Source organism: Malania oleifera, chromosome 4 (assembly GCF_029873635.1).
Source record: "Malania oleifera isolate guangnan ecotype guangnan chromosome 4, ASM2987363v1, whole genome shotgun sequence".
In the NCBI taxonomy this organism is placed as follows: domain Eukaryota; kingdom Viridiplantae; phylum Streptophyta; class Magnoliopsida; order Santalales; family Ximeniaceae; genus Malania; species Malania oleifera.
In genome coordinates, this window is record NC_080420.1 from 91535964 (window position 1) to 91560745 (window position 24782).

Here is a 24782-nt window from a genome sequence, read left to right on the forward strand (position 1 = left end):
TTCTTGGGAACTTCTGCCAGTAAACATTTGTGTGAATGTGAGTATGAGATAAATTATCAACCTGAGGGCTTACTGAGTAAGGTAAGTGCCATGATATGCTTCAATTATAGCCATAGGTTACAAAATGGTATCAGAGCAATTAACCAACCAAAAGTGTGATGAGATTCACATCGCCTGGGTTTGGAAATGTGGGTTCGCAATGAGGACGTTGCGTTCTATAAGTGGAGGAGAATGTGATACCCCGTGGAAGAAAGGCTTAAAAAGATTTGATGTTACTACCCATATCAATAAGGTGCACCTTTCTTTTCGGGAGCCTTCCCATAAGAACTCCACGTTTAAGCGCGATTGGCTTGGTAATCTTGGAATAGGTGACCTTCTGGGAAGTTTTCTCAGGAAGTATGTGAATGAGGACAAAATATATTGAAAATGACACATGTTGGTCTGTGGGGCCAGTCATTAGTCCGATAAGGCTCGCCCCTATTGTCTGGTCCAGGTGGAGGAGGAGAGATGCAGTGCTCCCTGGCAGACCTAAGTTGGGGCGTTACAAAATGGTATCAGAGCTTTGGTTGTTAGGTTTTGTAGACTCTAGGATGGATTAATATCAGAGTATAGGAACGAGTTAGGACGAGGATCTGAATGGGTAGATTAAGATACTGTTAAGAATTCTGAGTTGTTTTTTGTAACTTGGAGGCAGAACTCCCTTGATGGACTTCTATGATTTTTTGATTCAGTCGCGAGTTTCAGAAAACCACAGTAAATCCATCGACAGTGATGTTTCTGAACATTGACTCCGGTTTTCGATGTTTATTGATTTTCCAATTTAGTATTTATATCTTGACTAGTGCGGACATTGCCCGCGGTGCAGGAGCAGGTAATAAATTTATATAATGAGATAAGCAATAGTTATTTTTGGTTTTAGATTAATGTAATTATTTGTAGTTATAAAGTATACTGGAATATGTGTATGGGGTGGTTCGTTAATAATAGAATCTAAATAGAATTATCGGTTCACAAATTTTGAGGACAAAATTCTTTTAAGGAGGGAAGAATGTAGTAACCCAGGAAAAAAATATTAATTAATTAATTAAACAAATAAAAAGGAATAGTATGAAAGAAAAAAAAAGCTAATTGGAATAAAGATATATATAGGAAGCCATTTGAATCAAATTTCAATTGGATTCTTAGAACTGCGCCTTTCCTAGAAAGCTCTCTCTGCGTCATGTTCTCTCCAGCCATCCCTCCTCCTCTCTCTCCTCAATTTTTTGGCAAATATTCAGCCAACCAGGAAACGGAAAATACTGTTGAGTTCCTATCTCCGTGACCGACATTCCTACCAGAGTGAATTTTTCGTAGGAGCGTCGTAGACACCACTCCTGGGGTAAGGTAAACCCACTCTTTCTCCTCAAATTTTCTCAAATCTTCAGCCTAACTGACGATTTGAAACCACCACGTGGTTCTAGGAGCATTTCTCTACAAGTCTAGTAGAGCATATTTTTGAATTGGGTTTTCCAGACACCAATCCAAAGTCAGGGTAAGATTTAGGAAATTTAGTAAATTTGTGGTTTTTGGTAATTCAATTATTTATTTGAAGTTTATGAGTTTAGGAAATATTAAAATAGTATTTTATTTGGGGCAGAATTGATAAATTAGGATTTATGGATTCAGGCTTTGGGTGAACGTCACGGGTATAATTTCGGGATTCCAGCAAGCGTTGTTTAGGAAATCAGGTAAGGGGAATAGATTAAGCCAGTAGTTTATATGAATTTACTAGTTTAAATGGAAAATATATGTGTTTATAAATGTATATGATTATTAGGTGAGTTTTAAAAGAAAGCCAACCGTTTGAACTGTGGTTTTTGAGCTTAGGGCTATAATTATTATTTGTGAAAATGAAATGATTAAAGTAATGTGTTTTCTAGAAATTGTGGGGATAATTTGATGTGTATCTTTAGTAAAGCGGATGATGAACATGGGTTTACTTTTATTATTTCAAATGATATAATTATGCGTGTTACTTAAATGGTGTGACATGAGTAAAATGAAAATACTGAATTTAGTTGTGATATATGTATGACATGTTGGGAAATACTAAAATGTATTGGGATTATATTGCATGTGTATTGTTAATCAAAGTAGGATATGAATGTTAAATTACAATGTATGATTTGAGAATTTCGGTGGACCATAGTGAGGCACAATACTGTTGCGTATGATTTTGGTAGAGATTAGTACACTCACGCGTCTTATAGAGTGTGTGGAGATGGGATGGTCGATTGAGCTGTGTAGGGTAGAGATTCCTCCAAGAGTCTAGACTAGTGTGGGAAAGCCAATTTGACTTACAGACTAAGAAGGTTATTTTCTAATTTAACTCTGGTGGTCCGACCAAGGTTAAGTCCAGCCTTCGGGCCCAACAATCTGTCATGGGGGGAAGCAAGACAGTGATTATCCATCTGGTAGTGAGTTCTAAATGTATAATTGTTTAATTTAACTAGTGAATAATATGAGAACAAAACATGTGAATGCAGACTTGAATACAGAGTAGCATGAAATCAGAGTAATGTGAAATGTGAAAATGAACTATGTGATGTGAAATACTGAGAACATGAAAAGATGAGTACTGTAAAGATAACATATACACAGTAAAGTAAATATATATTATATATTGTAGTATTATATTTATTTGGAGCGAAGTATACACTCCGCCCAAGGGCTTTCTGAGAAAGGCGAGTGCCTTGATTAGTATTTGATGTAGCCATACTGGGTTGTATAATGTATTAGGGTAAAGGGAAGCTACTTGTATGGACAAGTAATCTTCCCTATTCTCAGGAACTTCTACCAGTAACATTTGTGTGAATGTGTGAGTACGAGATAAATTATCCACTCGAGGACTTACTGAATAAGGTAAGTGCCCTGATATGCTTCAGATGTAGCCATAAGTTACAAAATGGTATCAGAGCAATTACCCAGCCAGAAGTGTGATGAGATTCACATCTCCTGGGTTTGGAAATGTGGGTTCGCAATGAAGACGTTGCGTTTTGTAAGTGGGGGAAAATATGATACCCCGTGGAAGAAAGGCGTAAAAGGATTTGATGTTACTACCCATATCAACAAGGTACACCTTTCTTTTCGAGAGTCTTCCCATAAAAATTTCATGGTTAAGCGTGTTTGGCTTGAAGTAATCTTGGGATGGGTGATCTTCTGGGAAGTTTTCTTAAGAAGTGTGTGAGTGAGGAAAAAATACATTGAAAAGAAGACGTGCTGGTCTGTGGAGCGAGTCATTAGTCTGATAAGGCCCGCCCCCTTTGTTTTTTGTCCAAGTGGGGGGAGGAGAGATGTAGTGCTCCTTGGTAGATTCAGGTTGGGGAGTTACAGAAACTTGATTCAAACCAACCCAAACCTAAGTCAACTGATCCGAATACCCAACCCAGATCCAAAGACCCGAGACTCATCAAGACACTTGGTTTCAAGCCAATGTTGACTTGAGTAAGTTTAGCCAAATCAACATGTTTCTTGGCCCAGATGGGCTCGATAAACCTAAACGTAGTTTAAGCCCAAACTTGCACTACCCATTTAATCCAAGCCCGTTAAAAAAGCATGCAAAACCCATTTAGTATAAGCCCACTAGCCCAAACATGCATGGCCCATCAAATCCAAACCAGCTAGCCCATTTTCCAAAGCCCTAACCTTAACTCGAGCCCGGATATGAGCTTAACCTAGGTTGAAACTCCAGGTCAATCAATACCCCAAACCTTGTTTGGATCCTAAGAAAATGCAAGAAAATTCAAGAAATTCATGCAAGAGAAGAATAACTTATCTTAGGGTTTAGGGTCGACCAGATTGTCCTTGGTTTTCTTCAATGGATTAAACCTACAAAAATGAAAAAATAAAATAAAATTCATCAAAATGAAAATAGAGAGAAACAGAGAGTGATTTGTGTGAAAAAAAAAAAAAAAAAAAACCCTATTCTCATGACGCTCTTGAACTTGTAGCTTGCATCTTCATTCTTGTACCCTTTGAGTTCCATGGATCTTGCCAAGATATGTATGCTTTATTTTTTATGGCTTCCATGACTTGTTATCCTTCCGTGCATATTTAATATAGTTCATGTTCACAATCTCAATGCATAGATCAAATACCAAGTGATTTGTCATTATCAAAATAGGATTGGATACGTAGAGTTAACATATATATATAGACACACACACACAAAAACCAATTTAATCGGTTCAAATTTAATAAAAATCCTGACTTAACTTAATCCCCTTACCTGAATCTTGAAAATTCTGGTAAAAATTCCAACTCACGCCCAAAGCGTTCAAAACTCCAAACCCTGAAATCACATTATCCCCAATAAAATCAACTCAACCCCAAAATTATAATTTCCTTAATATTCTTAGGTTCACAAAATTCCCAATAATTATTTAACATTTCCTATGCGTTTAAATTTCAAATAAATAATTAAATTTTCAAAAATAGCAAATTTGCTAAATTATCTAAATCTTACCCTAACCTTAGAGTGGTGTCTTGAAAATTCAAATTGAAAATTCACTCCTGTTAAAATGATGATGATCGAAGCTAGAACCTCGTGATGGTGTCCGATCGTCGATTTGATTAAATATTTAAAGAAAAACTAAAAAAAGAAAAATAAATTACCTTACTCCAAGAGTGGTGCCTACGTCGCTCCTACGATAAATCCACTTTGGTAGGAATGTTGGTGGCAGAGAATGGAACCCAACGGTATTTTCTATTTTCTCATCGGCCAAGTATTTGCCGAGAAAATGAGGAGAGAGAGAGAGAGGGAAGGCGGAGGAGAGAGGGAGGGATTGGCGAGAGGGGGGGTGAGAAATTAATTCTCAAATTCGTTTTGGTCTCTAGAAGCCTCTGGCTTCCGGATGACATATATAATTTATTTATTTAATAAATTCAGTATATAACATTTAATTAATTAATTCAGTTTAATAATATTAATTAATTAATAGTTAATAATTAATTTTATTATTATTATTATTATTATTATTATTGTACAGATGGTATGAAGTCTGTATTGCCACTAGACCCTTTTTCTTTGTGCAAAGATGGTAGGCATTCCTAATCGGTCACTGCATATTTTACTTTCCCCCCTACGCAGAAATGGTCGGTAGTATGACCCAACCACTATGTCTTTTTTTTTTTTGTGCTAAGATGGTAAGCATTCAGAACCAATTACTGCACCTTTCCTGTTACTTTCCCTATACATATACATAGAGATGGAAGGCATTGTTCCAATAACCATGCCTTTTTTTTTTTTTTTTCCTTCTTTGCATTATCATCCTTGCCTCGTTGTTTTTGTCAGCCCTGGACATCTATGATTTTTTTCAAACTTTGTAGCATCATTCTCATGAGGGAGCTTGTCGTTAGCACTAAATTTTGTTTGAGCTATCCCTGGACATTGAAATAAAATTAAGAATATGCCTGCATAGAGTAGATTTATATATTGCCATGGAAATGTTAAGATGTTTATATGAAGATTTTTTCATGTATGTGTGGATGTGTTTACGTATATAAGTTAGAAGCATGGATCATTATGCTATGATATTTAATGCTTATATTAAGATTTTTTCATTGTATCGAGTTCTAAATCCATATACATAGTATACATATGTTTGAACTTACGAGTTGTGTAAATCCATTGGCATATTTGTGTAGGTTTTTATGTATATCACGATTGTTATTACTATTGTCATCATTTTATCATCATTTTTAGTATTAAAAATCCCAAAAAATGTGGTATTAGTCAAAATTACTTCGGTGACATTTTAACAAAATACAAAAATATATGCTTCCAATTAATTCTCCTTATTTTTATGAAAAATAGAAAAAAAAATGCTCAAAATTAGTCTGTCGCATTTGTGTGCAAATTCTTTTGATTGGAAAACACAAATTGTAGATGGGAAAATATCATCTCTCCTAAAGATCTTATGGGAGAGTGCCTAGGCACTCTAGCACACCATTATTATTGTTTATTTGTGCTTGAATTTGTGTGCAATAGAAAATGAATCCGCCGATAGAACTCAAAGGTGGACAATGGTATCCTTTTGGAAGCCTCTGTATTGGTAAGACTATTCAATATTTGATGGATGGTAATCAAAATAAACATGGAAGAATCAGTTCTTATTTAATTAAGTTCAAATGGGTAATTCGAAGTTTATAAGGTGCAATTCATTAGGATGGGTGCGTAGGGGGTGTTGATATCTAGGGGTAGGAGGTATTGATGCCTTCCCCCTCACGCATCCCACTCGGATTATGCAAACCATGACTACTAGTTCTTGAATCTAGGTTTAGCTTACAAACCAAAACCGATACATATTTAGGCGAATTAATCACATCCAAGAAAATACTAAGCTTGGGGTCAATCTGTTGAATATTTTTGAAAAATGTAATATCTTACAAGTAACAAGAATAATAACAATAGTAGCAAAAGTTACAGTGGCACAACAAATGATGATGATGGTGATAATGATGATGATGATGACGATGATAATAATAATAATAATAATAATTCTAATGATAGCAATAATAATAATAATAATAATAAGCAACAATTGTAAGCTTAAAATACTACACATTTTTTTTTTCATTTTTAAAATTTCTTGAGATTTTTTTTTTCAATTTTTAAATTTTTTTAAATTGTAACTTTACAAAAAAAATCACTTTTTTGGCCGTCATTTGGATTGATGCGTCAGGACTCACTAAGGATAATAATAGTAATAATAATAACAAGAATAATAACAATAGTAGCAAAGTTACAATAGCACAACAAATGATGATGATGATGATGAATATTATTATTATTATTATTATTATAGTAGCGACAATAATAATAAACAACAATTGTAAGCTTAAAATGCTACAGAAAAAACATTTTAGTTTTTTTTTTTTTTTGAATTTTTTAAATTTCCTAATATTTTTGTATAATAATAATAATAATAATAATAATCTTAACAAAAAATAAAAGGGATTAAACCTTACAAAAAAAGCCTATTTTTATTGGTTTGTGTTATTTTATTTTTTTAAATGACTTTCTTGAATTTTATGATTTTTTTTTCACTTTTTGTTACATTTTTTTAAAAATAAACTGAATTTAGGAAAATAAAATAAAAGAAGAAATTATTGCTACGCGTGATATGCACTACTTACCTTCTACCTCGTGTCAACTGTGAAGGTTTCAAAAACCTTAGCCCATGCTACACTGGCCTGCTCTAACCACTTCATGGACATCCAATGGTCACTTAGCTCTAGTCATACCACTTACCCTAATTGGCAACTTTCTTGGGAAATGCTATAGAAAAGTCCCCCCTTCTTCTCTCATTCTTGGTTGCGAGCAAGCATGTTTGCCTTGTTGGGCTTTCGTGAAATTCCTCGCCTTTGATCGCCATGTGCAGATGCCGGTGGCCTTTGTCAAAGAACAAAGCTCCAAGCTCTCTTTTCTTGTTCTCTCTCTCTCTCTCTCTCTCTCTCTCTCTCCTTTAACACTTTTGCAGATCACCATGGCACTTCCTACTAACCCTATCTAGACTCACAATGACTACCCAATGCTGCGACAGGCCCTCATGCCCAATCACCTTGCCTTTTAAGTTGTAAAACTCCTAAGCTTCCTCTTTTTTGTATCTTCCTTTAACCTTAATTCTCTCTCTCTCTCTCTCTCTCTCTTCTTTGGAAGACCAAGCCACAAAAAAAAAAAAAAAAAGATAAGAGGGGGATGGAGATATTGAATAGGTCTAGATGAAAATACATGATTTTGTAGGAATAACAAGATGAAACAAGTGTATTAAAGCATGTTAAGCAATAATGAGAATACCATTAAACCCTAAGGTATTCAAAGAGACATAACATATATGTTGACAAAAATGATGATTTTTGCAAAGATGACAAACCAAGACGAATATATTCAAGCATGTCAGCGAATCCTTAAAGTAATGAAAATCAATAAGCAATGATGAACTAAAAAAGGAGATACCTTGCAAAGCTTAGGCTTGAACAAGACAAGAAAACCCAAGAAATCCTAAGCCTCCAAAGCACAATGTGTCTTTGATGAAAAAGAGACAATGTTGAGCGTCTTCCTATCTACCTCCCCCCCCCCCCCCCCGCCGCAACCCCCAGCCTCATTTTTTATAAAATTTAGAAGGCTAAGATTTCAGTTCTAGTTCCCTTTTTCAAAAATGACCCTTAAGGAACAAGGAGCTTCCCTCCTTGTCCCAAGGGGGGGCATGGTTGTACTCCCAATCTCACAAGAAAAATGTTATATAGGTTAGAGATAACCTTTATTTCAAAAATAGAGGGCTTAAAATGTAAAGTTGAGGGGAAAAATTAATCTGAGCCCAAGACATGCTTGTGAAAATCTAAGAAAAGGACTAAAAATGTTTAATTAATTATCTTCTTTGACCAATCAGTTACCTAATTAACTAAAAACTACTAAAGTCTCTGCTAGTTAAACCTATGTTTGTCATAAAAGTGCAATGAAACACCATGAGGCTATAGGAATTCTTATAATTTCACCAATCAAATACCAAAATGAGTCCAAAACACCCCTTTCATCAAAATAGAATAAGACTTCAAATATAAGCTTAGTCAAGATGGACATCGATGGACACTTAGAAGCCTACACTCAACCCCAACCCTTAGAAAACAATACACAATCCTAATAGTATTAAACAATAATTAATAAAGTGCTTTGAGTGAACAATCGAAAGTGTTGACTTTTTTGAATAAGATAAATGATGGAAAACTTGAAATTGTGATGTGTTGAGGTATTTAAAACATTTTGAAAAAAAAAAGTGGGAGTATAAATCTTGTTCAAAACACTCTCACATGTTGAAGCTTGAAGTTGACACTATCAACCTTTGGTTGGTACGTGGGACACTCTTTGATTGTGAAATTTCACAAAGCAGGGGTTCAGTACATTTTGTGGGTGGCTATGTGGTTATTTTTGTAAAGCATAAAGGCCTTTGTTGAGTTTTTGAAATGACAGCAATGTTTAGGATTTTTCCAATGACTATAATGTTTTTGAACAACTTATGGACTTTGTTTTTTTTTTAATCTTTAGTGCTTTGGATTATCCTTCTAAAGCAGTAGGTTAGAGGTTTAAGATTCAGTGTAGGGTTTAAAGTTTAGGGTTCAGTTTTCGTATAACTTGGAGATCTTGCTTTAATATGATATTGAATAATTGGGTAAAATAAAAGTTCTTATCTGAATGATAGATCTCTCTTTCTATTCATAATATTTAATGTACATGCCACTGACCATAATACCTTTACTAACTCCTACTTACCAACAAAACTCTAGCACATATTGATGGTGTTATATGAACATAATAACTATTAACAATGCTCTTCAATTTCTACTTATTTTTGTTATAATCATTTCACTGAATTAAAAATGTTAGCCTTAGTGGCTATATAATCATGTTTAATGCGTTTTGATGATATTAACCTATTTGTTGTTCCTGGTGTATCATATCTTTGCAAATCATGTTAGTATAGGTACAAGTGATAAAATATGAAGGTACTGTATCAAAGGCAAAGATTAGACCGAGTAGAGTTTGAATAGGAAAGATCAAAAGGGCACTCACTCAGAATTACTCAAGCACATCCAAGGAAGATTATGTTGAATTATATGTAATGAGGATTGGGTGAGGTAGGAACGTCTGTAACTCTTGTGGTTTTGTTTCAAGCATGATTTTTGAGGAAGAGTTGAGAAAAATGCATGTGCATGATAGGACACAAGAGTATATAGGATTTCACTAAGTCACAAACTCAATACTCATGGTTTTCAAGGATTAACAAAAAGTTTGACAAAAACTATACTCAAATATGTTTTCATAAGGGACAAGTTTTCAACATTTTAGTATTGCAAACTTTTAAGTACTTGGTCCCGGTTGTGTCAAAACGAGTTTTATGTCCTAAAGATTCAAGAAAGTCAAGTATATTTTTATAAAGGACATACTAGCACACAATATATCAAAATAAGCATTCAAATGCGTTTTCATACACAAGATATCTTATATTCAAATGAAACTTCATAAGGACAAGTATTAATTATCATTGGCATTAATATATTTCATCTAATTTTGTCCAAAATTGGTTAATTCATTAAAAGGCTCATTAGTATGAAAAATAGGGCAATTAGTCGACTAATTGGGTGTATTCGTCAACTAATTAAACTAGTAGCCAAAGTGAGTCTTTGCTCAGTCAAATCGTTGACGAATAGGGGTAAGTCGTTGACGACTTAGGGGAACTTGTCGACGAATTGGAGGATATTGTCGACGAATTAAGCCAGTAGCTAAATGAGTTTTATGCCTAGGAAACTCATCAACGAATTGGGTACAACCATCGACGATTTGCATCAAGACCTGAATCCAACGGGCATAAAAACGGCTAGTTCTCGAGCCATTCAAATGGGATTCACTCCCAACGTTCACATAAAAGCTAGCCTAACATTTTGCCTATAAATACAAGTCCATAGACTTATTTAACAAAAAAATTTGAGGGTTTAAAAGTTTTTAGTGAAAAACATCTCTTATACATCAACCCTAAGCACTTTGCATTTTAGTTTATCATCCCAAGTGCTCAATTTCTCTCTTACTCTCTAATCTTTTTTTTTTTATCAGTAAATGGTAAATTGTATTGATCAAAATGGATATGTATAGTATACACTGGGCATACCCAGAAAAGGGGGGGAAAACCAAGTCCCCATCATAATTGCAAAGCAATACAATCAAAAGGCCAGCCAAAATGGCCACCTACATCAAAAACAAAGGAGACCTAAGCTCCAATTCGAAACAACACAAGTAACAAAAGTTACAAAAAAACCTGGGCATACCTAGGATCTCAAAGCCATATCAAATCCAAGATAAGCTGAGCACCATTACAATCGTACAATCAACACCTGCACAACCACACATACCCGAGCAGTAGGAGTACAGGTGGAACAACTGGGAGGATACAACTAGGAGCATCAACTAGGAACCGAACCCTGGATCCTTCACTTAGAGGAAACAACTGGGAGCATCAACCAGGAACCGAACCCCGGACCCTTCACCTAGAGACTAGGAGGATACAACTGGAAGCATCAACTAGGAATCAAACCCAGGACCCTTCACCCAGAGACTAGGAGGATACCACTGAGAGCATCAACCAGGAACCGAACCCAGGACCCTTCACCTAGGAACCTTCACCTAGAGACTAGGAGGATACAACTAGGAGCATCAACCAGGAGCCAAACCTAGGACACTTCACCCAGAAAAAGGACACAATCCAAAAGTGGCCTACTGTCAAAACCATTCAGACCACAATCAGAACAATGGAAATTACCAAAGTATCTTCGGTTGAAGACACATTGGAAGCAGGCAAAATCAACACTATAGTGCCTATCTGCATTCATCAAAACACATAACCTAGGACACTTCACCCAAGACTAAAAGCATCAACCAGGAAACGAACACCTATCCACTGTGCCATACCCTTGAGGTCATCATAACAGCTTTTGAAATTGTCCCCAAAAGCATGTATATTTGAACCGTTCCAATCTCCAAATGGTGATGAAAACATCTCAAGAATTAGCATCCATATGTCTGAAAACAGATTGGAAAAAAATAAGTTAACCAACGCTCCCAAACATTGTCTAGGAAAATGACACTATATTTGACGCAGTATCAACTCGCCGAACGATGATGGAGACAACTGAAAACTATTCATCCACCTTTCTTCAATCACACTCCTTCAGTGTGACACGTAGGCAATCCACCCCTCCTACTGTGCGACACATTGGCCTTTCAAAATTCAAAAATCAAACTGATTGGAGGAAACTTTTTTAAAACAAAGAAACACATCATAACAATAGACAAACATTTGGAAACAACACCAATTCACGTGGGCTATTGACAGAAACACCCACCCTAATGGCAGATTGAAGCACGTTGACAATCGAAAGCTCAATGCACAGTGCATAGGTGGTCAAGGAAGCGCCAAATTGGAATTGTTGTGGGAAGGAATTTGAAATTCAAAAGTCACACGGAACATCGAACACGTGGACCGCACCTTCTTGAACTAAAACCAACTCCAATCGGAACCTGTGAGTGAAGAACAGTAATCGCCGAACAAGACGATAATTAACTAAGGAAGGAGACGACTCATGAATTGAGGAAAGAACTAACCAAGAAAAAGAATGAAGGCAGCAACAGAAACCAAACACAAAAAAAAGAAAACAAAATTGATCAGGAAGACAATAGAACCCACAGAATAAACTAGAAAGGCGACAACTCATGATCTGAGGAAAGAACAGACCAAGAACTGGAACATTGAACTATAAGAATGAAGCCAACCACTGAAGCTAAACACAATAAACTAATGAAAATAAAGAAAAAAGTAACCTCCAATCAAAAAAAGTGTGTCGGAAGAAGCATGAAACTTCGCTTCTGCAAATCTAAATCGAAATTGATATTGAACTTTCGAAACTGGACAACCCGCCAGACTTACGATTCCACAGTTTGAAGAGATCTGCAACATCTACAGTAAGCCGTAGCCCTCAGAACCTTTGACACAAGGGAATCAAATTTCGTCTTGCGGTTGGCTCCCACGTTGACTCGAAGAAGAACCTTCAGAGTAGGAAAATCATCAACGTCTTACTCTCTAATCTTGTTTGATTCATTACTTGAGAGATTAGTGTGAGGATTGTATCGCATTTTATATCAGCTCATTTAAGGAGCATTTGGTTTGTATCTCATCTTCTTGTTGTAAAGGGATTGGTTCCCGTATTGAAGGTTCTCGGTGAATCATTGTTGAAGGTTCTTGGTGGGCCGATTGAACCTTGCGACTCTTGGTGAGCGTTGAGAGATTTGTTCCCGTATTGTAAGGCTTCTCCGCCAGTGAAAGAGTTTGATAGTGGATTGTGGAATTCTTGAATTGGTCTCAAGGCGTGAACGTAAACTTGGTGACGAACCACATTAAAACACCGGTGTTAAGCTTCTCTACCTTATACTCTTTATTTTGTATCTTATGCATGATTTACATTTGATATATTATGATATAATTGCTTATATCTTGCCAATAATTTTATTTTGTAGAGAAAGCCCAAAATACGTGAAAGAGTTTATTCAACCCCCCTCTAGACTCTTACCCTCGGAAAAACAAAAACATTAAACTTTTTAGATAGCAATGGAACATTAATGTTATAATAAAATGGGCTAAACTTTGTTTTATTTTTCACATATCTAAAACATTCCTATAACTGTTCATAATTGTTTTCTTAATAAAATTAAAATGATCTTCAATTCTTATTTATTTTTAAATTAAGTAATAAAACTTTAAAAAGTCATATAATGCACACCTAATGCATTCTACAACTAATTTTTTTTAAAAAAAATATTAAAAATTAAGAATAATATGTTTTTGTTAATTAATGTATCTATATCTACATGTATGTGTATATAAATATACAACAATTTTTAGTAATCTTTTTTCATTTAATATATTTTCAAAAATTTCAAGTTACCTTATGATTAATGTTTTTACAAATTATGAACATAAAAATAATGTTAAAAATTTTTTTTTTATTTAAAAATTTTTTTTTTTTAGATTTTCAATATTTTTAACTTCTTATTCTCCGTTAAAAAAATAATAAAATCAGGGAATTATTTAAATTAAAAAAAAAAAACTTCTCATTATACCCTAAAAACAAATTTGAAAAAGTTAGGCACACACATGATGTGTGTACAACTAATATAATAACTCTATAATGCTAAACCTATTGATTTCTACTAAAATCTTTGTAAACGGTGAATAGAATTTTCCTTATAAATTCTATTCCTCCGTTTAATAATGACCGCACCAGCCGGAGATATAGGTTTTCACGGAGAACAAGAATCGAGAGGAATTTAGAAAATCCGAACACTTGATTGGGAATTTGGGATTGGAACTCGAGTGTCGTTGTTGATGTTTATCCTTCGTGCTATTGTAAAATCTTATTTCTGTGCGTGTATGTTGCTTTTGTTTGTTTGTTCGTTGTTTTTTTCTTTGATTGACGGCTCCTTTCTCTCCGAAGGATTCTTATTGATTTGGCTTTTGCTTTTTTATTTTGTTGTAAATTGTTTTTGTCGATGGATCTATCCTTTTGATCGTTGATCTGCTCATTATCTTTCATTTTTGTTCTTGTTGATTGGTCGGGGCACGGATTAAGGTTTCGGTCTATTAGGGTTTGTGAGCATTTGAATTCAGAGTCTGTGCTTTGATGCATGGATTTTTTTTTTCCTAGTCGTAAGTAATTGGAATTCTGGTCAGATGCATCAAATCCAACGCCACCCCTCACCCCCCCACCCCAATGAGTCTGGAATTGAATTTGAATTCGATCCATGCTGAACCAACAATGACATTTTCAGATCGAAAGAAAATATGGGATGCAAACAACTGCAGCCTAACGAGAAAGATATGAAGACAATTTAGTCTTGCTTATACTTTGGTCCTTGTTGTCTTATTTATATTTCCCTGAAAAATGAATCAAATAACATGTTTTGTAATTTATGCTCTGTATGGTTAGGGAGAAATAGAGAAAAGAGAATAAAAAAGTGAACTTCCTTCGCTTGGTTTTGGCTGTTTGCTCCTTAGAAGAGAATAGAAAGAAATTTGTTTCCTTGGCTTTGCTCGCTTAATCAAGGCTAATAGAAAAAAAGGAAGTGCAGAAAAATAGAAGAGAGGTAAAGACGGCTGGAGTTTCTCTCCAAAAGTGTAGAGAAAGGGAGAGAAAGAAGAGAAGTCTGTGCATTTCTTTTCTATTTTCATCTGTAAAGTTCTCTCTTTTTTTCATTTCTCTTCAACCAAATGAAGCATTATTCTTAATTTTATTGGTTTTGGGGTAAGAAGCCTTAACCTTTGCCTTTGTTTGGACTGGTATGATGTTCAATCCTTAATCTTTAGTTGTTTTCATTGCCTCTATGCTCCATTTTTGGTTTCTAAGCTAATGTTGAATAAAGATATGAAAATAAATTATGAATCATTCAATCATAGCTAGTCAATATTTTGGGTGCCAATAAAATAAAGTTGATCATTGATTTATGTCACAAACGAAGAGTTGTTTTGAAATTTTACAATGCAAAACATGGGATTTGAACTATACTTTTGTGTTCTTCTCCTGTATTCTTTGGAAGGCTTGTATAATGTCCCATGAAGTTTCCTTCTTTCCCACTAAATTGTTCTCATTATAGCATCCCCGCTCCACAAGGCTTTGTTTCTTTATTTTATTCTTAACTAAAAAATTAAATTCTTAATCATGTCTATATTCGGTGCCCTTGATTTTTCCATTCTTGTCAATTGAAATATTTATTACCTTCCTTTCTCAATCATGCATTTTTTCTTGCACTGTGAATTTTCAATTGTTTCATTGGTTATTCTTGTAAGCTGATTCTATTGTCACCTGCCATTTCTATTCTTTTTGAATGATATTTTCATAATCAAGACCTTTGTTTCTTATCCCTATAAGTGCAGGTTTAAAGACTCTGGTGATTTTGTTTAAAGACTCTGGTGATTTTGTTGCTCGTGAACTAGTTGTTAATGCTTTATTCAAAGGATTTAATTCTACAAGATTTATAGGACCCTGGATTATTTCTTGAATTCTTTTGGAGCATAATTTCAAGGCTTGGCTTGTATAGAATTTCCTCCATCATTTGATTCAAAACAAGTAAAGAATATCATAGTTGTCACGTATTAATGCTGATTATTTTCCTAAAGATTCAGAAGCAACAAGTAACAGAATAAAGTTCAGAGTTCATCCTCTAGGTGAGTGTCCATGTTAAAGCCTATGCTTGTTGGTCATTTGATTTGTGGCGTGTATGAGCTTTGGTTTTATTTCTGCTGTTTGGTTTTTTTTATTTGTTTTTGTTTCTAATTTTTATAGATTATTTAAGGCTTATGCCTTGGGAAAGTTGTATTGCTTTTATTATATAATAAGCAAAGCATATGTATAGTGGCTTTGGTATAAAAGGTAGTTTTGAGGTGGTTTTGAGGAGTGGTTTGTTAGAGAGTGATAGGAATTGTAGAGAAACTATATGCCTTTCAACACAATTGTAGGATATTGTCTTTTGATTCTTGGATTGAGAAAAAAGAAAAAGAAAAAGAAAAAGAAAGAGAGGGTTAATTCAGGACATAGTAGAAGACCAAAGGGCTTCCTTTTCTATAAGTTTATCATAATATAGATTTATTAGTTCTCATCTTATGCTTGGAGTAGAAAATTGCAGTAAATCATCTATGCTTGTATTTGTAACATCATTCATGGATTACTGTATTTTCCTCATTAGATTTTTGTTTCTTTTGGTGTCATTAGTTGTGCCCTTGAAAAGAAGGAAATTGAACAGAATATTATGGGTATAGTTGGAAATTTGGAATTATTTTCTTGAATAATGTTTTGTATGCATGTTCTCATATGTCTTAGTTTTTTTATCAAACTGCATGTTTAATTGCTTAGTCATACTATTGCTAGATTGTGCATTGGGCTGGTTTAATTGTTCTTATACAATGGTTGGACATCATTTTGATACTGGAATGCTATGTAAAATCTGCATCTTTATATATTTGTGTGTGTGCATGTGCATGCGCATGTGTGCATAATAGTTGCGTTGAGAAAAAGAAAAGGATTGCGAAACTATATATAGTTTTAGACATGAGCATCCTATAATTATTTGGAAGATTAGATGTTAATGGATTGTGCATTGGGACCTAATTTTTATGTAGAGGTCATTGTTGGATTATTCATAATTTTAGTTGCCTTAATTCAAATAGGAGGTTTTGTAGAATGAGAGTCTGACAGGATTATGATTGCTATATCTTTCATTCTAAAGTTTTCAGATACTTCTTTTACTATCTGGGAAGAAAGCACAATGGTTTTAAAAAAAAAAAAAAAAAAAACTAGAAATAATGATGAGGTCGCTATATCACATAAATCCAAAGTGGGGAAAAAGGGAGGGAGAGAGCAAGTTTGTTATAAGCATTCTGAATTTTATTGATGGTTCAGAATTTTTTTCCCTTATCCTTCTGATGTGGTTTATGAATTTACAGGAGACTTGTTCATTTGGTTCCAGTTTTGAGGTCATGAGAAACGGAAACTGACTGCCCACTTGCCATGTGAAACTATATATATTTTTAGATATGAGCACCCTGTAATTACTTGGAAAATTTGATGTTAATGCATGGTGCATTTGGGAGCTTAAACCCTATTTATATGTAGAGGCAATTGTTGGGCCATTTGTAATTTTAGTTGCTTTCATTCAAATAGGAGGTTTTATGTAACTGCAGCCTTTGGTAGGATTATAATTGTAATATCTTTCATTTTAAAGTCCTCTTATACTTTGTTAACTACCCTGCTAGAAAGCAATTTTTTACGGTTGATTTCCTTCTTTTCTATTTTATTTTAGCTTTTGCACTAGGGAAAAGGAAAGGAGGGATGGGAGTTATGGGGTAAGGGTGGTTTAAAAGATCTGCCACAGTATATAGTAGAATAGCAAGTGCAGTATTTTGACATGATTTTCACTATCGCCACTTTGACTAATTCATATCAAATTTGTCATTTCAGAATTGGTACATGCAGTTTATTGTTTTGATTTTTTTGTATGCTCATCACTTCTTCATGCTTGAGAACTTTTTATCGGTACTTAGAATGCAAAGCAGTTTCATTCCCAAGGTGAGGTTATAATTTTATGTTTTGATCTAGGACCTCTTGCAGATATTGAAGTTGCAAAGGTTTCATATTTGGGCCCTTAGCACCAATGGTTGACAAATGTAGTTATGGGCGTGGCTATTGGTTAGTTAGAAATAGATATATGCTGATGTGCATAGGTTATTTTGCTTATTTTTCTACTAGTTAGATTCATTATAAACTATTATAGGTAAAAAAAAATGTTGTAAAAGAAAAAACGGGGTAAATTTATGGGTTGTCTTTCAATCTGCCAATTCCAACCCACACAACCCCTACTCCCCCCCCAAGGGGAGCACCAAATAAAAAAGGAAGAAAAGCTGGTAAACCGTTGATGACATCAGCATTAGAAAATTCGTTACCTGACAGAGATTTGGCTGGTCTGTGATTTTTTGGCCAAAATCCCAGCCACATAGTTGCCAATTTGCTACTGGTGACTAGTTAGGGATTTCTTTTTTCAATTTTTTTTTTAATTTTTTCAGATCTTGGTTCTCTAATCAAGTTAAAATCTGAATCAAGAGGAGCACAGGGCTTTCTGATAATTTTATGTTTCTATTAACTTAATACAGTGCGTCCAAGATGTCAGATTGTAAAGGAAGCACATCCACCATCCCAGATGTCCGTGCTCTGCACAAGGAATTGGATGAGGCTTCATGTCCAATCTGCATGGACTATCCACATAATGCTGTTCTCCTCCTTTGCAGCTCTCACGACAAGGGATGCAGGTCATACATCTGTGATACAAGTTACAGGCATTCTAATTGTCTGGATCGATTTAGAAAACTGAGAGTTGATAACGGGAAGAGCCCATCAGGACTTGGTTCTTCCTCTCCTAGAAACCCAGACACTTTTAGTGATGGTCAGTTCCCTAATAATATTCCAACTTTTGAACCCCATCTGGATTCGAGTGTGGCAACTGAATTAGCTGAAGCTCGTGGAATTCAAGGGGGAAATGATCACAGTGAAGGAGGGGATCTTGTGGGCACAAGTCATTCTGAGTCATTCCGAGAAATGAATATTTTGGAAGAGTCTAGTTCAGGAAATTTACGTTCACTGGGGCCCAAGCCCAACTTGAAATGTCCCCTGTGCCGAGGATCAGTTCAGGGCTGGAAGATAGTGAAGGAGGCTAGGCAATATCTTGACCTGAAACACAGGAGCTGTTCTCAGGAATCATGCTCATTTTTTGGGAATTATAGGGAGCTTAGGAGACATGCTAGGAGGGTTCACCCAACAATACGCCCCGCCAATATTGATCCATCAAGAGAACGTGCTTGGCAACATCTCGAGCACCAAAGGGAATATGGTGACATTGTTAGTGCTATTCGTTCAGCCATGCCAGGTGCTGTTGTTGTTGGTGACTATGCTATAGACAATGGAGATGCATTCTCAGGTAATAGTGAAAGCAATGAATTCGAGGAAAGTAGTGATTCATGGTGGACTACTTACTTTTTGTTCCAGATGATCAGCAGCAGCAACTCAAGGAGACATATTTCCCAACCCAGGGGCTTGTCCAGGGTTTGGCCACGGAATCGCCGTTCATCTGGATCATTTTCAAGTAGAAGGAATCATTGGGGTGAAAATCATCTGGTTGGGGGAGATGAAGAGGGCTGGCATCTGTCACATGGTGACATGGATGAAGATGCTTCCCCAAGACCAAGGAGGCGTCGGCGTTTTGCACGGTCCAGGCGCAATGAAGATTAATAGTATGGGACTTTACAAAGTCTGGTAATTTTTCCCCAGTTTATTTCCACCACCATTTTTCTCAAAGTTTGCTGAAAAGTTTTATTTTTTCCCCTTGCAAATGACTTGATCAGTATTTCTGGGCCATTATTCCTTTTTTGTGCAGAACTTCTGTGACCTAACCAAGTGTGAACAAGTTCTTGGTATCCTGTTAAAAATTTCTTCAGATTATTTGCGAACACATTGGATTAGCCCCACAAACAGGTGGAGTGCAGAAAAAGAAAGGCAGGAGCTGATGGAATCAGTTTCTCTGTTGAAGGACAACATAGTGAAGCATATGTAGATTGTGATGTAATTACAGAATTATCATAGGATCTTTAGATACAGGTCCCCTTCTCCTTTTGACCATCTCATTGCCCCATTGTTTTGTGGCAATATGTCGGCTGATTGATTTCTTTTTAAACCCCAGGGGATGTTAATCATTCCATTTGTAAAAAAGTGTACATTTTATTTCACAGTTCCATAAATTATTTAGTTTGTGTTATTGGGAAATGACTATTTTATTTTGTTTGGTGCAAATGAGACTTGTGTTACATTTGAGCCAATCCACTTTGTATTACACTTGACTCTGAAAATAATATATCCCAATGAAGCTTGGAGAAGGCCATCTGGTTGACCACTTGTTGATGGGAGATCATGGAGAATCAAGTCAATGCCCAATGGACGTCGGTAAGGGTTGCCTCATCTATAGAGCTTATGATAATACCGAACAATTGGTCATAGGACAATTAAGGAAAGATCATCCTCGTGATTATGCAGCCCATATTAGACACCAGAGAGGGCTAAGGACTTGGTCATAACCTGTATGCTTCTGGTTACCCAGGCACAAGACCATTGCTCCAATTTTGAAAGTTGTTGTGAGGTTGGCCATAGACAAAGGCCTCAAGGATCAAGAAAAATTATTTGATGGATCTAAGGATTTCTAGGATACATAATCAATTAAGGATTTCATTAAGAAAAATCCAAGCAATTCATATCAATCAAGGAAGAAATCAAACAAGTCATCATTGAGGGAGATTGATAACTTAGTAAATGAATTAGAATCAAATGTAGTAAGGCAGAATCCATAGGATCTAACCATTTGGGGAAGTGATTTAAAATCTACACTAGTTAGGCTTGAGGCAGCAATTATAGGGATGTTGCATGCCTTAAGATTATATTGATAGTTGACTAAAAGTGGATATGAATAGGCAGGTATTGAGCAAAAAATCCACCTTCAACATAGAGCTAATAGAATAATAGTTTAGCCTAAGTACACTTTATCCCTCTCTTTCTTCCACTCAACCTCTCACTCACTCAATTATTCCCTCTCTCTCTCTCTCTCTCTCTCTTACACACACACACAACCTTTTGACCCTTCCCCTTACATCTCTTCTTCCTTCTCTATCACTTCTAATCTAAGTTAGTCATCTCCCTCATTTCTCCTCCCCTTCTTTGAATTCTACCCTTTTATAATTCTAAGTTACCTATTCCCTACATTGCTGAGGTCCCCCCTTATGTTGTCGAGCATTCCATAGCTTTGACATGGGTAGGCATGGGACCTCAAAATTCACCATTTCATATTAAAATTGTCACCTTGTTTGTAAAAAGGTTATGTAAATTACCATATAACCATCCTTTAAAAAGGTGTTCACTTTTTATCAAACAAAACCTTGTAAGTTAATTTCCTTCAATCAATAAAACAAAGGAAAACAAATTTCACCTAAGTGATAGAGCTAAAGCTCATTTAGTTTAACATTGCTTTAGCATGTTATAATTCAATATTGACAAGAGTCATCGCCTTTAAATGTAATGACAAAGATAAGTCGATATTGGAAGACAAAGAAGGGTGGACATGGACATGTTGTAAGATAAAAAAAAAAAATGTCTTGCCCTACCGAGGTTAAACCCTTTGGATTAACAAAGGAAATGTATAAAGTTGCACTTTTATTTGAAGCAAAAAGGAGTAAAGAAACCAAAAGCTTAGAAAGCAACAATAGAATAATATTCTAAAGATCAAGCATTGAGCTTGAAGATTACTTCCTAGAAGGGTTCTTTCAAGTGAACCAAGAAGCATTGAACATGGTTACCTAAAATGAGATCCATGATGAGGATGACCTAGAGAAAGGAGAAAACGCTACAAAGTTTGTTAATGATTCCCAAGCACACGGGCAACCTATGGTCTGCTATCACAAAATCTTCAGCAATCTAGAGGATCAATACTCTTAAACTTTCTTAAACCCATGAGACAAAGAAGAAGGCATCTTTGACTAATCTGCTTTTTCTTTTATAGATAAAGATCTATTGATGGTTTTAAGACCTTATAGTCAACTACTTTTTATCTTTAGTTACATTCTTACAAAAAGTCAATTATATCCTTATTAATGGGTGATTTGAAGCTAACATCAAGTTAAAGACAATGATGAAGGTACTTGGAATATTAATTGAAGAACTATCTTGAAATCACCTAGTAGCCTGGTGGTCAAAAGGCAATTGGTTCGATTTTCTTGAAGATTGTAATGAATGATTTAAAAATAAATGTCTTATTCAATGTCATTGGCACTAGAAACATACAAATTGCTGGTAAAAGGGTTGTAGATTTGTGTAAACAGTGTTGTGGCTTCGACTCTTCATAAGCAAGAAATGTGGAGGTCGATTTTAAACATTAGAAGCAAAAGTTCTCTTTTCTAATGCCAAGTTTTATTAACCAGGTGAAGCAAAAAAAGGAGTTCCTCTCATGGGTAATGAAAAATTGTAGAAGGGATTTTTTTTTTTTTTTGACTTTTCTAATCCAAAATATTGTGATAGTAAGGCTAAAAATGTTTCTTTGGAAATGGACACTATCAAACCATGTAGTCATCATCACGCGTGAGAGAGAAATTTTTAATGTCTTCCAATCTATACCAATTCTCTTAAATTCCACTTTCGTGGCGCATAGAAGGGAAATTCTCATTTTTTTAATTTCTTTAAGCATGGGACAAACAAAGAGGTTTGCCCTTTAAGTACCATAGGTAAAGGAAGTTAAAGAACCTAAATAAGAGTATGTCATACATTTGATAATGTTATTCAACCTTGTCATCACCAAATATTTGCAAGGTTTCTTTCATCTATTTTAAGCTTGATCAGAGTATACAAATCTCCCAAAAAAACTAGATAGAAGAGGGCTTCAACCCAAACTATTACAACTTTTATTGAATTTTGGGTTCGACTTCAAAAAACATAATTCATTAGGAAAGTCAACATCAGGTCCTTATTTATGGTACTTGACCATTCGTGACTTCATCCAAAATCCGAAAGAGGCATGAAATACAGAGGAAGAAATAATTTTGCAAAATTCATCATTTGATCATAAGTAATAAGCGAGTTAAGAAAGAGTATTTATTAGAACATAAGAGACATATATTTCATAATGCAACCCAAAAATATTTTACTTACATTAACAAGCTTTTAACATTGGGTTGTAGTTTATATACAACATTTACATTGTATTTGACTTTGTATACAACATTTTCCACACTTATTAGGCTAAATACATATTTCCATTAGACCACTTACTTAGTATCTACTTGCCAAGTAGCACATGTTAGAATTCGAAGTGGGGCTATCCTTCATTCAAATGGAACCTTAAATTGTTATGGAGTAGTGTGAGCACCACAAGTTTAGTAGACATCCTTAGTTCCCCCTTATTCATATAAGGATTTCACTATTTTAAAAATATGATTTCTTTATACGCATGATCATACTATCATGAACACATTTCTTATTCTAAGAAATCTCCTTATCTAGAGTCACCATCACAAGACATTCAAATAGCATCCATGTTAACATCATGTCAACAAAGTTAAGTTATCTTAAACAAGGGCCAATTTCTACCTTAACTAACCACCACTTAATGCGAAATACCCTTCATAGGTTTACAACCTTTAACCCAAGGGAGACACAATTCTTACTTGCTCAAATTTCACAATAGCTCAATCACAAACAATACACAATGCCAACTATTTCACATAATAGCAATTTACTAGATGTACACACAAGCTATTCCATAGCAGGCAAAGCTATCATCCTTACAAGACCAATATTTATCATAAGTGAAGTTTCTAACTAAAACAAAAACATACAACTATGAAACCTAGGAGAACATATGTGTTGCTATATATAGTAATTAAAAATTACAAGCTTAAAATCCTTCCTTTTTAAGTTTCAATTTCAATCAAATTTTTATACCTTTTTTTTTCCTACAAAACCCAAAATCCCTAGATGAGTCAATGAAAATTAAAAACACTTACCTTGATTATTAGCTTCTCCAATTTATTTTGTTGTTCCTCTAAATTCTCTATATTTTCCCCCTAGTTTTCCTTGAATTTCCTAGTTTTTTTTTTGGGGGGCAAAGTTTTCTCTCTCTCTTTTGCTCTTTATAGCCAAAAAAATTTATATTAAGTTGTTGTTATGCATGGCTAGAGGTGGATCAAGATAGTAGCAACTTGCTGCTAGTTGTCTACCAAGTGTCCTTTTCTAGGGTAGAAACATGGCAAGGCAACAGTTGACAACAAGGGCTTAGTGTAGCCAGAGTTCCCCTCCTAGTTTTAGTATGCCTCTCTTTTATTTTCTTTTTGTTTTTTTTTTTTCTAATTTTGTCCTAACTCCTACATTATTATGTTTTAACATGGGCTTTCTTAATTTCCATTAATCTAAGCTCCTCTTACCACCAGTAAACTAAATAAAATTTCCCATATCAATTAACATAATTTAATTAACGCACACCATGCTAAGTATAAACTCATTCTATAAAAGCAAAGACAACAACCATGCAATTTGTGAAAGTAATTTAAATTTACCATGATTTAAAGGGTATGGTTATGACAACTCTTTCCCCCTAAAGAAATTTCACCCTCAAAGTTCATCCAACTTTAGATTGTAAACAAATAAGGATATATTTAAGCCATGTCAATTTTGGATTCACAACTTGCTTCTTTTATGCCATGGTATTTCTATAATACCTTCACCAAAAGGATAATCTTTTTTTTTTTCCTCACAACTCTCTCTCATTCTTTTCAAGATTTTGAATGAGATTTTCTTCATAAGTTACATCCTCTCTTAAAGGGATATTTGACCATTCAAGAACATGACTCGGATTGCTCATACTTTCGAAGTATCAAGACATGGAAAACATCATGAATATGATCTAATTTATATTGTAATTTCAACTTATAGGCTATTTTCGCTTGTTTGGCAATTTAAAACAGCCCAATATAATGAGGTTGTAAGTTACACTTTTTACCAAATTTGGAAATCCCTTTTTGAGGTGACACCCTTAGGAATACAAGGTCTCCAATTTCAAATTTTAGTAG

At 34.9% G+C, this 24782-nt stretch overlaps 1 protein-coding gene across 5 annotated transcripts; it reads left to right on the top strand.

Annotated features, from left to right (window-relative positions):
* The first annotated feature begins 13784 nt into the window (after window positions 1-13784).
* LOC131153573 (uncharacterized) lies at window positions 13785-19944 on the top strand. 5 transcript variants are annotated; one of them, XM_058105979.1, is made up of 5 exons: window positions 13785-13988; window positions 15513-15803; window positions 17079-17820; window positions 18282-19437; window positions 19559-19944. In XM_058105979.1, the coding sequence occupies exons 3-4, from the start codon at window positions 17786-17788 to the stop codon at window positions 19411-19413; spliced, it is 1167 nt and encodes a 388-aa protein (XP_057961962.1). In that variant the 5' UTR covers window positions 13785-13988; window positions 15513-15803; window positions 17079-17785; the 3' UTR covers window positions 19414-19437; window positions 19559-19944. The 5 variants fall into 5 exon arrangements, with proteins under 5 accessions (XP_057961962.1, XP_057961963.1, XP_057961960.1 ...); XM_058105980.1 differs by having other exon boundaries at window positions 13790-14010; XM_058105977.1 differs by having other exon boundaries at window positions 13790-14004.
* The last annotated feature ends 4838 nt before the right edge of the window (window positions 19945-24782 follow it).